General features: G+C 42.4%; 1 protein-coding gene across 1 annotated transcript; it reads left to right on the top strand.

Annotated features, from left to right (window-relative positions):
• Positions 1-134: 134 nt before the first annotated feature.
• LOC118947909 (myosin heavy chain, fast skeletal muscle-like) lies at positions 135-16,539 on the top strand. The gene is given in 37 exon segments (XM_036972996.1): positions 135-249; positions 401-493; positions 937-997; positions 1,151-1,249; positions 1,978-2,081; positions 2,461-2,599; positions 2,829-2,837; positions 2,840-2,946; positions 3,097-3,246; positions 3,341-3,511; positions 4,899-5,202; positions 5,539-5,603; positions 5,690-5,777; positions 5,894-6,011; positions 6,153-6,276; positions 6,690-6,826; positions 7,302-7,356; positions 7,358-7,558; positions 7,744-7,986; positions 8,311-8,487; positions 8,584-8,729; positions 8,909-8,999; positions 9,386-9,775; positions 9,897-10,023; positions 10,211-10,329; positions 11,010-11,206; positions 11,343-11,526; positions 11,663-11,828; positions 11,987-12,111; positions 12,226-12,534; positions 12,646-12,849; positions 13,007-13,132; positions 13,271-13,441; positions 14,927-15,031; positions 15,128-15,223; positions 15,634-15,765; positions 16,407-16,539. Coding segments are annotated over 37 exon segments (5,160 nt in total). The 5' UTR covers positions 135-243; the 3' UTR covers positions 16,428-16,539.
• Positions 16,540-16,962: the final 423 nt, after the last annotated feature.

Below are 16,962 nucleotides of genomic sequence, written 5' to 3'. Positions count from 1 at the left end.
TCGATGAGAAGGATTATTTGTTAAAGACTTATGTCAGAACACAGGTTAACAGTGTATTTTTTCTATGCTATTTCTTAGTGAAAGCCAATCTGACACTCAAACATGTAACTAAACCCCTCTTTCTCTGTCATATAAACCAGCGGAGAATCCGGTGCAGGAAAGACTGTCAACACCAAGCGTGTCATCCAGTACTTTGCCACCATTGCAGTGTCTGGGGCCAAGAAAGAAGCAGAACCTGGCAAAATGCAGGTAAGCTGTTCTTGTTTGCCTTTTTAACACATTTCAGTTTGGTTGGCTGTGTAAACTGTTTTTCCAGTGGTGAATCCTCTTTCAAGCAATTGAGAAAAACAAACTTTACCAGCGTACCAGTTTTTGAGCAACTTGTGTTTGTCTCAATCAGGGGTCTCTTGAGGATCAGATCATTGCAGCTAACCCTCTGCTGGAGTCTTACGGTAATGCCAAGACAGTGAGGAACGACAACTCGTCTCGCTTTGTAAGTATGAAGGGCATACTGTGGAAGTTACCTTATATTGGAAAAATTTAATTTAGATGTTCCCTTCTATTATACAGATATTAGATGTTATTTTTATCTCTGGTTTTGTTGTTGAAAATTTGAAATTCAAACTTCTAGTGTTTTTAACGTTTTAAAATGTGATTTTTTCTATTTAAAGTTTCAGACTTAATTCGCTGTAATATTATTGTTTCATCAACCCCTACAAAACAATGTCCATTATTTATAATCCACATTATAATTCACATTTACTGTTGCTGCAGGAGTCTTTCTTTCCCCCTGCTGTAGCAAACTGGATCATACATCCTACAACTGTATCAATAGACCCAACATCTGTCCAACAAACTAACATTTACAGGGTCTATCAAAGTAAAATGTTAAGATTAATTTGTTGACCTATTTATAACCCCCATGCTCTACTACAGGGTAAATTCATCAGGATTCACTTCCAAGGTGGTAAACTGGCTAAAGCTGACATTGAAACCTGTGAGTTGGTTTTGATTGTTTCTCAATGCTTTCCTAAATTCACACAGATTTTTTGGGAGATCAGATTTAATGTATCTCATGTTCTCTTTCTTGCTCTCTCTCTCTCATTCTCGCTCTACTCTTCCTCTGTGTGTCATTCACTCTCTCTCTCAGACCTGCTGGAGAAGTCCAGAGTGTCCTTCCAGCTGCCCGATGAGAGAGGCTACCACATCTTCTTCCAGATGATGACAGGCCACAAACCTGAGCTAGTTGGTACGACAAAGTAGAGGTCCAGAGGAAATTATTCCCACCCCCATCTATGGAATATATAAAAAATATTCATAATCCACACTAATAATAATATTACAATGATTACATCCAAGGTAACAAGGCATCTAGACACGGGTCAGGTCTCTGGGAAATATCTATCAAGTAACGCACTGTGATGCACTAGTCCACAAGTCTCAGTCTCCTCTTGATGCTATTCATTATATACTACATGTATCATTGAGTCCATCTATTGAGTCAAGGAGGGAGAGATACTGTAAAGGTAGGAGAGCAGAATTCTAAGAGATTTAAATGAAAAGCTGTTCTCCGTTGTCCACAGAAATGTCACTCATCACCACCAACCCCTACGACTTCCCATGTGCAGCCAGGGACAGATCACTGTGGCCAGCTGTACTGTTTAGTTTTTGTATTTAACCTTTATTTAACTAGGCAAGTCAGTTAAGAATAAATTCTTATTTACAATGACAGCCTACCCAGGCCAAACACTAACCCCGGACGACGGTGGGCCAATTGTGTGCCGCCCTACGGGACTCCCAATCACGGCTGGTTGTGATAAAGCCTGGAATCGAACCAGGGTCTGTAGTGACGCCTCTAGCACCGAGATGCAGTACCTTAAACCGCTGCGCCACTCAGGAGCCCCCCAAAATACTGTAAAGGTGGGACAGCAGAATTCTAAGAGATTTAACTGACAAGCTGTTCTCTGTTGTCCACAGAAATGGCGCTCATCACCACTAACCCCTATGACTTCCCCATGTGCAGTCAGGGACAGATCACTGTGGCCAGCATCAACGACAATGAAGAGCTGGATGCCACAGATGTGAGTCAAACAAAGGGTTAACCAAACTCTAGATATGGAATGGATAGGACCACCATACACACTGAATGCACTGTGCAATTCCAACTTGGTGGCAGCTGGGAATGTTCATGTATGTTTAAGTTTGATTCTAAATGCCTTGTGTTAGTTAGGCATGTGCCTCAAAGAACTCTTCATGTCTTCCACTATAGAGTACCACTAAGTGCCCTGTGGAACTGTGCTGCCATCTACTAATGTGTTTGCCAAGCGTAATCATGTGTAACAGAGAAGCCAGTCAAATCTATCTATCCAATTTGTTCTGCAGTGAGCAGCACAGAACTGTAGTGTAACTGACCAAACTACCGTTCAGTTCATCTCTGTTGTACTTCCTCTTTAATGTCAGGATGCCATTACAGTCCTGGGCTTCAGTAACGATGAGAAGGTTGGCATCTACAAGCTGACAGGAGCTGTATTGCACCATGGAAACTTGAAATTCAAGCAGAAGCAGCGTGAGGAGCAGGCCGAGCCAGACGGCACAGAGGGTGAGTCCCACTCATAGATATACAATATGTAAAGCATTAGTCCCATTCCCAGTCCCCATAGAAATAGAACATCTAAGACAGACAGTGCCACATGAAAGTCAAGCAGGAGATCATTTTTGGAGAACAAATTCTAACCCACAAAGAAGTTAACCAAACTATTTTGTCAGTGTGAAATCAGAAACAAGTGATCTTGTGTCCCTGAGTCTGTTGTTGTTGGTTCTCTCTCCAGTGGCTGATAAATTGCCTACCTGTTGGGCCTGAACTCAGCTGAGATGTTGAAAGCTCTGTGCTACCCCAGAGTGAAGGTCGGCAACGAGTATGTGACCAAGGGACAGACTGTGCCTCAGGTATGGTGGCCAAACACAGAATCTACCATTTTCTGAGTACAGGAATTATTTTGGGGACGAGTGCATTGTTTTTGTTTTTCCCAAGCTTGTTTCACCTCATCACTAGACATGGTCAATATCTAATGTATTTTTGAGGTATTATCATTGCAGGTTAATAACTCAGTCAGTGCTCTGGCCAAGTCCATCTATGAGAGGATGTTCTTGTGGATGGTCATCCGTATCAATGAGATGTTGGACACCAAGAATCCAAGGCAGTTCTATATCGGTGTGCTTGACATTGCCGGTTTTGAGATCTTTGATGTGAGTATGAGACCAAAACAAGACAATTAGATGTGATTGAGATGGATTACAGCCTTGTATGATGAAATGATCCCTTTTAAAACTCCATCAACAGTACAACAGCATGGAGCAGCTGTGCATCAACTTCACCAATGAGAAACTGCAACAGTTTTTCAACCACACCATGTTCGTCCTGGAGCAAGAGGAGTACAAGAAGGAGGGAATCGTCTGGGCCTTCATTGACTTCGGCATGGACTTGGCTGCCTGCATTGAGCTTATTGAGAAGGTAAGATGTCTGTGAGGATTTTAATGGCCCATTATAATGGACCACAACAGCAAAGCTCATATGGAGCGTTGTGTGAAATATTATGACAGTGGTACAACGTATACAGTATTAAAATCACTGGGGAAGCCAATCGAGTCCAAAAAATCCATATAAAAACCAATGTGTTAATTGCGTTGTTTGCTCTGTACCCTGTTAGTTTATATGCAGTGCCACTGTGACATATAGGGCTAAGGCCGAGACAATAAAAAGACACAGTGGCCGAGACAATAAGAAGACACAGTGGGCCGAGACAATAAGAAGACACAGTGGCAGAATAATTCAACCACATCTTTGTTTCATCACAAAACCGGAGAGCAACATCTGTCCCGTGGAGTCCACAAAGCATAATGAATGTAACAAACAGTTACATGACCTACAACATGGTCAGTCAAGTACATTTTTCTGCCATTTTCGGACCACTAAACATCCATTGATTTCGAAACACGGGGAGATACCGCAAATTGCGAAGAAAACAGGAGTTGCCTCCCTCCAATATTCCAGCGCCATTTCAACATCATCAAATCACCTATGCTTAGTCTAATACAGTGAAAACTAAAAGATTCCAAAAACTATTTTAGTCCAATCAACGTAAACTAAATATCATATGGCTGTCCATGGTACTAATTTATGTGTTTGTGTGAGTAAGTAGAAAATACATGGTGAAAATACATCAATACAATTATGAGTACAAGTCCCTATCTCCATCCATGGCTAATTTAGGAAAGGGCCCATTTTAGCTAGCTAGCTATCCTCCAGAGGAAAACAACTCAATGAGATGCAACAATTGAAGTTTTTCTTTCTGTCAATGACGTTGGGCTTGATTTGGTGTGATGCAAATCCAAACTGGCTTCACTTGACAAGGTTTTTGGTGCACCAGGACCATTCACAGATTAGCTCACTCAGTTTAGCTCAACTCTGATTTGCTGTAATTGTACACAAAAAAAATAATCAAGGGAGGCCAAATGATCACTGGCTTCTCTTGCATTCAATGATACAATACATTACTCTTTTTGACCAGACAGCATCAGATAGAAGGGCTACACATACAGAGACAGAGGGGCGCAGTTTTGCTCACTCGGATGCTTTACCTGGAGAGATACATTCAGCCTCTGGCTAAACGAGAAAAAATATACTTTATTTTATATGTACATTTTTGGGGGAAGCCTGGCTTCCCTTAGCACCCTTTAATATACGCCACTGACAAGTTATCTGACTGTTGAGAACTCAATATGTTTCCTATTATGTGTCCCAAAATTATTAGAATCCTATAATAGCATGTTTACTAATTGAATAAATGTGATCCAAAATGGAAATATCACTAATTTGATATTCATCTCTTTTCGTAAAGCCATTGGGCATCTTCTCCATCCTTGAAGAGGAGTGCATGTTCCCCAAGTCTTCAGACACTACCTTCAAGGACAAGCTGTACGCCCAGCATCTTGGCAAAACAAATGCATTTGAGAAGCCCAAGCCTGCCAAAGGCAAGGCAGAGGCCCACTTCTCCCTGGTGCACTACGCCGGAACTGTGGACTACAACATCACTGGATGGCTGGAGAAGAACAAGGATCCCCTGAACGACTCAGTTTGTCAACTGTACCAGAAGTCCTCAGTCAAAATTTTGGCTGCCCTGTATCCCCCTCCCCCTCCTGAGGGTAAGACTAGCATCACGTCACAATATTTAACTAAATACTAGTTATAACTCAGACCCAAATGTTCTTTAAAGTCTTTCAATGTATTACAATTTCTCAGGGTTTATCACTGGGTTGATTTACTAATACACTTGGTTAATTTAATCATACAATAGATGTTATTTTAAACAATCTCATTGGCAGCATTTGCCTCTAGCTAAGTGTGAAGTTTAATTAGTGTGCTTGCTGAAGACAAGACCACTCTAGATTTCTTACATATTCTTATTATTTTTCAATAATTCCACCCGCACTAGGAAATGTACTTTTCTAGTTATCTTTTACTTTCCCCCATTTTAACAGATAAAGCCAAGAAAGGAGGCAAGAAGAAGGGTGGTTCCATGCAGACTGTGTCCTCCCAGTTCAGGGTGAGCTTTTGCAATGTGCTTATTCAGTCCTTCAAAAGGTGCATTGATTATCATAAATGAGAACATGGTTTGTAACCCCCTTACAGGAGAACTTACATAAGCTGATGACCAACTTGAGGAGCACTCATCCTCACTTTGTGCGCTGCCTGATCCCCAACGAGTCAAAGACTCCAGGTACAAGAAATATTGACTTAAATATGTCATCTTATCAGTACAGTATCAGTAACCTTAACGATTCCAATCTATAACCTGTTTATTAGTATTAAAAGAGACTTGTTTTGATTTACCAGGTCTGATGGAGAACTTCCTGGTTATCCACCAGCTCAGGTGTAATGGTGTACTGGAGGGTATCAGGATCTGCAGAAAGGGCTTCCCCAGCAGAATCATCTATGCTGACTTCAAGCAAAGGTACACACACACACACAAGCACACACACACCACATAAAATATCTGCTCTAAGGGTTTTCCCAGGATCAGAATAGGCTTACCTTTTACGAAATATAACCAACCTATTACAACTTGACATGTTAAAAATGTCTCCTCATTCAGGTACAAAGTACTGAATGCCAGCGTCATCCCTGAGGGCCAGTTCATGGACAACAAGAAGGCTTCTGAGAAGCTGCTTGGGTCCATTGATGTGAATCACGAGGATTACAAATTTGGACACACCAAGGTCAGTCAAAAACCCCCAGTAAAAGCTGACAACAAAACACAACTTCAATGATAATTTAAACCCGTACCATATAAAATCTCTCCAGTTGATCTATCCATCCTTTTGTTCTTTCTTCTTCATTTAACTAATGGAAAAGGTGGAAAAACATTGTTGTGTTAATTCATCACAAGTATAGAAGACAAACTAAACTCATTATAATTTGCATTGTAATAGAGTGGTATAGTTGCAGGTATATGTATCTGTGAACATTATTAATCTACAACTGTACAATAACTAACATCTTAGAAACAACCTATCCCATGGTTTGTTTGTAACCGTTGCAAAGTTAATGTTGTTTAAATCAATCTAGTGGTTTGACCCTTTCTATCTGTCACCATCTGTGGTTCCATTGACCATGTTAACCTGTGTCTCAGGTGTTCTTCAAAGCCGGTCTGCTGGGTGTCCTGGAGGAGATGAGAGATGAGAAGCTGGCCACTCTGGTCGGCATGGTCCAGGCTCTCAGCCGTGGATTCCTCATGAGGAGAGAGTTTAGCAAGATGATGGAGAGGAGGTGAGGAATAGTAGACATCTTGGCAAAGCTTTCTGTCAACCACCTGTATCTAATGCATTATGATTAGATACTCTATATGCTGTGAGTTGTTCAGAATGAGAAAGTACATCTTATAATGGTCTACTAAAGATGTTGGGTTAATTCATTTAGTCCAGAAATGGATGTAGCAACTAAAGGATTCTAGCTTAATAGTTGGAGTTTGGGATTTGGCTGTTCAATTGTCATTTACATTTGTGGAATTTACCCATTCATTCTTGAAGTATATAAAATGCCTCATGAGCTTAGAACGCACTAACTGTCAGTACTTGCATCTAGAGAGCTGTCTATGAATTTAATAGGGGTTACATTTCCCAAGCCCCATTCCTCAGCTGTAAACAAACATTGGTGTGGGGCCCCATTTTGTTGTTCATCTAATCCCAGAATGTAGCTTTAAGCATGTCACTCACCATGACACTCTATTCTTTCTGTCGACCAGAGAATCAGTTTACGCCATCCAGTACAACATCCGCTCATTCATGAATGTCAAAAACCTGGCCATGGATGAAGTTGTACTTCAAGATCAAGCCCCTGCTGCAGAGCGCTGAGACTGAGAAGGAGCTGGCCAACATGAAGGAGAACTATGATAAGATGACGACAGACCTGGCCAAGGCTCTGGCCACAAAGAAGCAAATGGAGGAGAAGTTGGTGGCCCTGACACAGGAGAAGAACGACCTGGCGCTCCAAGTCGCATCTGTGGGTGAAAAAACAACATTCATTACTGTCAAATTTACAATCACATGAATACACATACACACGAACACACCTTTTTATTGCCAATATTATATACTTTACATATCTCGTGAATTTCGATTGATTTACTCTGACCTTCAATACACAAAGTGAGGCCTCTGATTTTTTTCCCCTTGTTCTGAAACCAGGAAGGAGAGAGTCTGAACGATGCTGAGGAAAGGTGTGAGGGGCTCATCAAGAGCAAGATCCAGCTGGAGGCCAAACTCAAAGAGACGACCGAGAGGCTGGAGGATGAGGAGGAGATCAATGCTGAGTTGACTGCCAAGAAGAGGAAGCTGGAAGATGAGTGCTCTGAGCTGAAGAAGGACATTGATGACCTGGAGCTCACCCTGGCCAAAGTGGAGAAGGAGAAGCACGCCACTGAAAACAAGGTCTTGTGTCTTACTATAGACAGTCTAACCAACAATAATCCAAACACTAATCAATTCAAAACATAGCTTAACAGAAATGTAATTCACGTTGTACAATAGTAGAATTTCAGTTGCGTGGTACTCCCAACATTCATTGCATGTTCTGCTCCACCTCATTTATGACTTCCATTCAGTACACTGGCATGGTGAACACTGACATCTAGTGTTGAATCTATAGTACAGTAATTGTTAATGCAGTTCTAATCTAAACGAACTGAATGCAATATATAACAAACTCTATCTCCCCTTTATGGTGAAGTATAATTATGTTGTGGCCATTTACAGGTTAAAAACCTGACAGAGGAGATGGCGTCTATGGATGAGAGTGTTGCCAAGCTGACCAAGGAGAAGAAAGCCCTCCAAGAGGCCCACCAGCAGACACTGGATGACCTGCAGGCAGAGGAGGACAAAGTCAACACTCTGACCAAGGCCAAGACCAAGCTGGAACAGCAAGTGGACGACGTGAGTGGAGTTTGACATTTTGGCCATGATAGTATGTAAGATTACATTATCTTCAGTTGTTTAGATTTTAATAATATATGTGTTTTTATCTTCTAGCTTGAGGGTTCTCTGGAGCAAGAGAAGAAGCTCCGTATGGACCTTGAGAGATCCAAGAGAAAGCTGGAGGGAGATCTGAAACTGGCCCAGGAGTCCATAATGGACCTGGAGAATGACAAGCAGCAAGCTGATGAGAAAATCAAGAAGTAAACACAAACAAATGACTACAGTATTAGCTGCTATAATGGTTGTTCTTGACTATTTCTTGTAATTATGAATTAGCATTTACATGTGATTCTTAAAAGCAAAGTGAATGGTATTATCCTCTGCCTTTACACTATCGAACCAAAACCAACTCTGCAATCAACGTGTTTGTGTTTCTTAGGAAGGAGTTTGAGACCACCCAGCTCCTCAGCAAGGTTGAGGATGAGCAGTCTCTGGGAGCTCAGCTGCAGAAGAAGATCAAGGAACTCCAGGTACAGTACAGGATATAAGCTTCAGTACAGAAAAGCACAGACTTGAACCATTTCCTTTAAAATAAATTACACTTTTACTGGCAGCAGACAGTTTTCCAGGTGGCTTCTGATGGCTCAGTAGTTTGGAAGATGGTGTTTCTTGTTGGTGCTTCTTACGATCCCCACTCAGCCCTCAATGACAATATACATGTTAAAATGGCTTAGAGTCCTCTGTCTAACTTCTTACCTTTGAGGGTTTGGCTCCTGCATGGGACACTGTCTACTGAATATATTAGTGTAACTGGCTTCGTAGTAAACACATTTATACATACTATTATTACTTTGTGAGATTCAATTGTTTCAACTGTATTGTAGTGTTCATCCCTCTGCTCCTACCCCTGTTCTAGGCCCGTATTGAGGAGCTGGAGGAGGAAATTGAGGCTGAGCGTGCTGCCAGGGCTAAGGTTGAGAAGCAGAGGGCCGATCTCTCCAGGGAACTTGAGGAGATCAGCGAGAGGCTGGAAGAGGCCGGAGGTGCCACGGCTGCTCAGATTGAGATGAACAAGAAGCGTGAGGCTGAGTTCCAGAAGCTGCGTCGTGATCTTGAAGAGTCCACCCTGCAGCATGAGGCCACAGCCGCCGCTCTGCGCAAGAAGCAGGCCGACAGTGTGGCTGAGCTCGGGGAGCAGATCGACAACCTGCAGCGCGTCAAGCAGAAGCTGGAGAAGGAGAAGAGCGAGTACAAGATGGAGATTGATGACCTCTCTAGCAACATGGAGGCCGTCGCCAAGACTAAGGTGAGTAGTGATGTTTTGATCAAGCAGTATTGAGGGGGGTCAACTACATTACCATTCAAGTGAACTGAAGTTGATAGCAGTCACATATATAAAGTAATGATGGAACATGTTTCACTAACAGGGCAATCTGGAGAAGATGTGCCGTACTCTTGAGGACCAGCTGAGTGAGCTGAAGACTAAGAATGATGAGAATGTTCGCCAGGTCAACGACATCAGCGGACAGAGGGCCAGACTCCTGACAGAAAATGGTACCTTCAACAATGATCAACAAGCCAATGCTTTCCTTCAGTAGAACATAACATGTATTAGGGGCTATATCCAGATAGTTTCTACTGTACTATTCACCACCTAACATTGCCCTATGATACCTCAGAATCCATTTTCAATCTTAGAAAACAGAGATCCTATTAACAAGATGTTCCTCTGTCCCTGCAGGTGAGTTTGGCCGCCAGCTGGAGGAGAAGGAAGCCCTGGTGTCTCAGCTGACCAGAGGAAAACAGGCCTTCACCCAGCAGGTGGAGGAGCTGAAGAGGGCGATTGAGGAGGAGGTCAAGGTAAGGGACCCAAAATGGAGAGTTTAGAGCCATATCTTTACATAGACGGTGACTACACCACCCTCAGACTCTTCTACTGTCTCTCAACCCTCAGATACTCCTACTGTCTCTCCACCCTCAGAGACTTCTACTGTCTCTCCACCCTCAGAGACTTCTACTGTCTCTCCACCCTCAGATACTCCTGTCTCTCCACCCTCAGAGACTTCTACTGTCTCTCCACCCTCAGATACTCCTACTGTCTTTCCACCCTAAGAGACTAGTGTAACCAGGACGACTACCTGTACATATTGGTGGCACAGATGCTGTTTCATCCTTTCCTACACTTAAATTACCCTTGCCTTACGATTGCGCCTGAAGCTGGGCTTGTAGCAAGGCTATCCTCACCATAAGGTGATCGTTCTCCTGTATATTATGAGTACAGCGACTGCAATTAGAAGGCACAATGTTAATGTTAATGCTGGTGGAGGTCGTGTAGAACCATGTCCAGATAAAGTGTCAGGGGTGAAAAAGTTGAATGAGGGAAAAAAATGTAAATACAAAACGGTAATTAAAAAGTAAAAACCGTAATTTTGGCAGGTAGCAAAGTAACGTTAGCAACAAACTGCACAGCTTCACGTAAACAAGTCCACATAATTTGTTTGACTATCTCACTAATCTCTCCTTGTCTTTCTTTCTCACAGGCTAAAAACGCACTGGCCCACGGTGTTCAGTCTGCCCGCCATGACTGTGACCTCCTGAGGGAGCAGTTTGAGGAGGAGCAGGAGGCCAAGGCAGAGCTGCAACGCGGCATGTCCAAGGCCAACAGTGAGGTGGCTCAGTGGAGGACTAAGTATGAAACTGATGCCATCCAGCGCACAGAGGAGCTGGAGGAGGCCAAGTGAGTTGCACGCAACAGAAAAAACTCAAATATGGTGTGGATGGTGAGGGTGGCAGGGGGCTCTGACAAAAAGTTACATCAATATGTATTGAAACATATGTATCACTCCATAAAACCAACCTCTGTTGTCCAACAGGAAGAAGCTGGCCCAGCGTCTGCAGGAAGCGGAGGAGACCATTGAGGCGACAAACTCCAAGTGCGCCTCCCTGGAGAAGACCAAGCAGAGGCTGCAGGGAGAGGTGGAGGACCTCATGATTGATGTTGAGAGAGCCAACGCATTGGCCGCCAACCTCGACAAGAAGCAGAGGAACTTTGACAAGGTGAAAATGAATAAACCTCACCATAGACTGATATTTACTGTCTGCTATATGATTCATTGTAGTATAATTGTAGCATATTTATAATTCAAAACTCTTCATCAATGACTTCTGATGAAAATCCCATGGATTCTCCTAGGTTCTGGCAGAGTGGAAGCAAAAGTATGAGGAGGGCCAGGCTGAGCTGGAAGGAGCTCAGAAGGAGGCTCGCTCTATGAGCACTGAACTCTTCAAGATGAAGAACTCCTACGAGGAGGCTCTGGATCATCTGGAGACTCTGAAGAGAGAGAACAAGAACCTGCAACGTGAGCATTTGACGGCAAATCTATCATGTTTCATTTGCAATATTAATTGCTGTTAATAAATTCCCTGTTATTATGATTCAATGTCAACTTCAGTGCATTGGCAATATCCACTGAAAATCTCCCAAGTGTAAACTGCTCCTGTGTGCGTGTGTGTGCAGAGGAGATCTCTGACCTGACTGAGCAGATCGGAGAGACTGGCAAGAGCATCCATGAGCTGGAGAAGGCCAAGAAGACCGTGGAGACAGAGAAGTCTGAGATCCAGACCGCTCTGGAGGAGGCTGAGGTACAAACTACAGTCCAATGATCCCTGTATTGGTGTTTATTGGGGTCATATATATTTAATTCCTACATCCAAATGTACTGAACACAATTGGCCTGACTGCTTCTGTTTGTCCAGGGAACACTGGAGCACGAGGAATCCAAGATTCTGCGTGTGCAGCTGGAGCTGAACCAGATCAAGGGTGAGGTGGATAGGAAGATTGCTGAGAAGGACGAGGAGATGGAGCAGATCAAGAGGAACAGCCAGAGGGTGGTTGACTCCATGCAGAGCACCCTGGACTCTGAGGTCAGGAGCAGGAATGACGCCCTGAGGGTGAAGAAGAAGATGGAGGGAGACCTGAACGAGATGGAGATCCAGCTGAGCCACTCCAACAGGCAGGCCGCTGAGGCCCAGAAACAGCTGAGGAATGTCCAGGGACAGCTCAAGGTAAAGGGACTGGGACATCAGGCTCAAAAACCTGAAAATGGCTAGGGATTTGTTTGTGAAACACCCCTACTTCCACAAGTCCTAATGAACGTATGTCATTGTGAACCCCAGGATGCCCAATTGCACCTTGATGACGCCGTCCGTGTCGCAGAAGACATGAAGGAGCAGGCAGCCATGGTGGAGCGCAGAAACGGTCTGATGGTGGCTGAAATCGAGGAGCTGAGAGTTGCTCTGGAGCAGACAGAGAGAGGCCGCAAAGTGGCTGAGACTGAGCTGGTAGATGCCAGCGAGCGTGTTGGACTGCTGCACTCCCAGGTATGGGTCAAAAGCCATTTCTAATGAAACTCAACCAAGCAAACAGTTTAAACACACCTGTAATTGGACCGTGCTTGCCTTAGATTTTCATAATTTCAGTCTTGTGACTTGCAAGTTCTCTTGAGAGTAAAACATATCGTCTTGTTTCCTCCTTCAGAACACCAGCCTTCTGAACACCAAGAAGAAGCTGGAGACTGACCTGGTGCAGGTGCAGGGAGAGGTGGACGACATTGTCCAGGAGGCCAGGAATGCAGAGGAGAAGGCCAAGAAGGCAATCACTGACGTGAGTCCTTGAATTACATCAACTTGATTTGTCCCCGAGTGCGAATGGTAGCTGGGCTGGATAAGAACCACAAAGATCTCAGAGGGACGTTATGATTGGTGCCAATTGGTGCATAAATTAAACAAACTACTATTCCAGGCGGCCATGATGGCTGAGGAGCTGAAGAAGGAGCAGGACACCAGTTCTCACCTGGAGAGGATGAAGAAGAACCTGGAGGTCACAGTCAAGGACCTGCAGCACCGCCTGGATGAGGCTGAGAATCTGGCCATGAAGGGAGGCAAGAAGCAGCTCCAGAAACTGGAGTCCAGGGTGAGTTACCAGCAGGGTGGATTAGGGTGGATTGAAAGACCGATTGCTGGAAATGTATTTGATCATATGAAAATAAACAGGAACATTGTTTAATGACTTGTTCTCACAATAACCCACCTAGATCAGGGGTTCCCAAACTTCTTTGCATCGGGGACCACCCCTTTTGTGATAGCGAATTCATCAGGGACCCCCTTCATAATATCAGAACACAACCCCTGCTTTAAAGTGCGATAAAAATAGCATCCACGCAGATTTCCTATGACTTCTGCAGTGCATGACTGGACTAATCAAGTCTCGGGCCCTGGGAAATAACCTTTTTAAGTCCCCCCTCTTTGCATCAGAGAGAAAATGTTGCCGTTTTGAAGGTAATTTACTGTCATTCTACACATTTTGCCTTGGGACAAAGAGAAAATGTTGCAGTTTAAAACTTAAATTACAGTGAATTTAAGTTCATAACAAAACAAATTATAATAATTGTACACTTATTTAGTGGAGGACCTTTAAATAAATTAAAATGTATTAATCTAGTTGCTTCATTCAGGCTTAATTGTCTCAGCAGACTTCTTCTAATCTGCCATTTCAGTCATAATAATAATAATAATTCACAATAAATATCAACACAAAAAATAATATACATTCATCGGTTTAATGTCACAGTAATAATTTATCTCTCTATTGTTACTCTCAATCACTGGCCGTTGCTAGGGAAGCTAGCGTTGCTATGCGGGGCTACCAGCTAGCAGGCTAATGGCTGAATTAGCTTGTTGGCTAGCGGACGTTAATAAGTTCATAAAACCTAAAAACACAACATAACATCTCAACAAACATATGTATATACTCAAGAGACATTACCGTCTTGAATATAGTGATTTTACACTCGCTTACCTTCAAAATAAAGAAAAAAAAATGTATTTATGTCGGTGCTTCTGTCTTGCTGTTGGCTCACTTGGCAAACTACTCCCAACTGCCAGAGCGCGAGCTCCATAATAGAAGCAATGTCACAACATTAAAACATGCGAGTGGCGGCCTCTAGTTGCCATACTGGTACTGCACCATACACCACAAAACGCATGACAAAATGGTTAAAAGTCATATTTCAAAAACAAGAAGAATTGAGTTGTGAGCCTCCCAGACCCGTTATTTAATCTAAGAGTTAATAACATCAATTGTGGATGAATAATATTATATTGTACAGTATTGCACCCTCTAAACATTTTCAAAAGATCCCGGGTTGTTTAATCTGTTCTTGCTATAAATATACATAAACAATTTGAAATGTAAATTCCACTTTGTGAACCACTGACCTAGATAATGAAAAGTTGTTGTTATTATTACAGCCCCCTTCAATTAACATTTTAAAAGAGTACATGGGAACAGATTACAATTGTGCCCCCTTGACTGGGTAGAAGACTATACCTCTTATACAAATATTTGTTACGATTTCACGACCTCTAACCAATTCCTACGTTTATTTCTTCCACAAAGGTGCGTGAGCTCGAGACTGAGGTGGAGGCCGAGCAGAGAAGAGGTGTAGACGCAGTCAAGGGAGTCCGCAAGTATGAGCGCAGAGTCAAGGAGCTCACTTACCAGGTAAGAGAAAGTGCATAATTCACACACTTGACACTAACACAGACAGGTTTGTGTATAAAACTATTGTGACACGGATTCTTTGCTCTTCTCCCACAGACTGAGGAGGATAAGAAGAACGTTAACAGACTTCAGGACCTGGTAGATAAGCTGCAGATGAAAGTGAAGGCCTACAAGAGGCATTCTGAGGAATCGGTGAGTCTGAGAGCATACATTCGAAAATGTAGATTTTCTCTACAAACGTAATGTGCATATGGTTTAGTTGAAGTGTTGCTACAGCACGCCAGTCAACAATGACAATTGATAGTGCAAGTACATGCTGGAGAAATTATACACATTTGTGAGTGTCCCCTATGCCAATGTGTTACCAACTTAAAGGAGAGGGGGTTGAATATGAATTTGCTGGTCGAGTGGTAGTGCTGGAGGCAGTTGTTTGTTCCCGTTCTGCCACTCACTTTCTCTGCAGTATCATATATCTCCCTGTATACATTGCTATCCTAAATCTGCTAATATGTGTTTTGTTGAAAATATTATTTATATTTGCTACCTGAAGCTTCAAACTTTAAATGCTAATGTTCTGCTCTCCCTCCCTTTTCCTCACCCAGGAGGAAGCAGCAAACCAGCACATGTCTAAGTTCAGGAAGGTTCAGCATGAGCTGGAGGAGGCTGAGGAGCGTGCTGACATCGCTGAGACTCAGGTCAACAAGCTCAGAGCCAAGACCCGTGACTCTGGAAAGGTACAGAACTGCTGCTAAACCTGTACCTGACTCATGTTCAGATATGACCACATCAACACCACCTATGATTCAGTCTTCTCAGAGGTCAATACAGACCTTTTACACTCAACTGTATTGAAGATCTCTAAGAAGAACATTTCAGGAAGGGCTAAACAATCTAATGAGAGTAATTCAGTTAGTACTTCAACATCTAATATCCAAGCTGAGTACTGCGCACTAAAGACTTGATCCATTATATTCTATCCATATATTTATCATGTTCATTATTATTACTGATCCATTATATTCTATCCATATATTTATCATGTTCATTATTATTACTGATCCATTATATTCTATCCATATATTTAGCATTTTCAATATTATTTCTGATCCATTATATTCTATCCATATATTTATCATGTTCATTATTATTACTGATCCATTATATTCTATCCATATATTTATCATTTTCAATATTATTTCTGATCCATTATATTCTATCCATATATTTATCATGTTGATTGTTATTACTGATCCATTATATTCCATCCATATATTTATCATGAATATTATTATTACTGATCCATTATATTCTATCCATATACTTATCATGTTCATTATTATTACTGATCCATTATATTATTTCTTTCTTCTTACAGGGAAAAGAAGTTGCTGAATAAACAAGACCAAAGAATTGAAGATCAAAGTCTTACCATTTTCCTGTGATGCATAAAATATGATTTTCATGGTGAAATGTTGAGCATTGATTAAAAACATGTGGATCTACATACACTTCCTTTGTGACTGTGGATTTATTACTCAGCAAACAGCTTTTTAATACCATAAAATATTGTACTTTAAATAATGGAGCAATCTGGGATTCCAACAGCAAACGTGGTCACCCCAAAAAAGCAGTCCGTTTTTATGGTAAACAGATGAGGGATGAGACTGGAGAAATGTAACCACTCTCAAATGCAGGATCCTTGGGACTTCCCTACCCTAAACACTAACCCTGACCTTGACCCCTACCATTACCCTGACCTTGACCCCAGCCCTAAACCCTGAGCCTGACCCCTACCTTTACCCTAAACCTCAACTTAAAGGGATACTTCAGAATTTTGACAATGAAGCACTTTGTCTACTTCCCCAGAGTCAAATGACTCATGGATACCATTAATATACCTATACATCCAGTATAAAGGAACTTAGAGTTTC

Source organism: Oncorhynchus mykiss, unplaced genomic scaffold, assembly GCF_013265735.2.
Source record: "Oncorhynchus mykiss isolate Arlee unplaced genomic scaffold, USDA_OmykA_1.1 un_scaffold_216, whole genome shotgun sequence".
NCBI classification, from domain to species: Eukaryota; Metazoa; Chordata; class Actinopteri; order Salmoniformes; family Salmonidae; genus Oncorhynchus; species Oncorhynchus mykiss.
The sequence above is the reverse complement of the archived record's forward strand: the minus strand, read 5'-3'. Positions and strand labels throughout refer to the sequence as shown.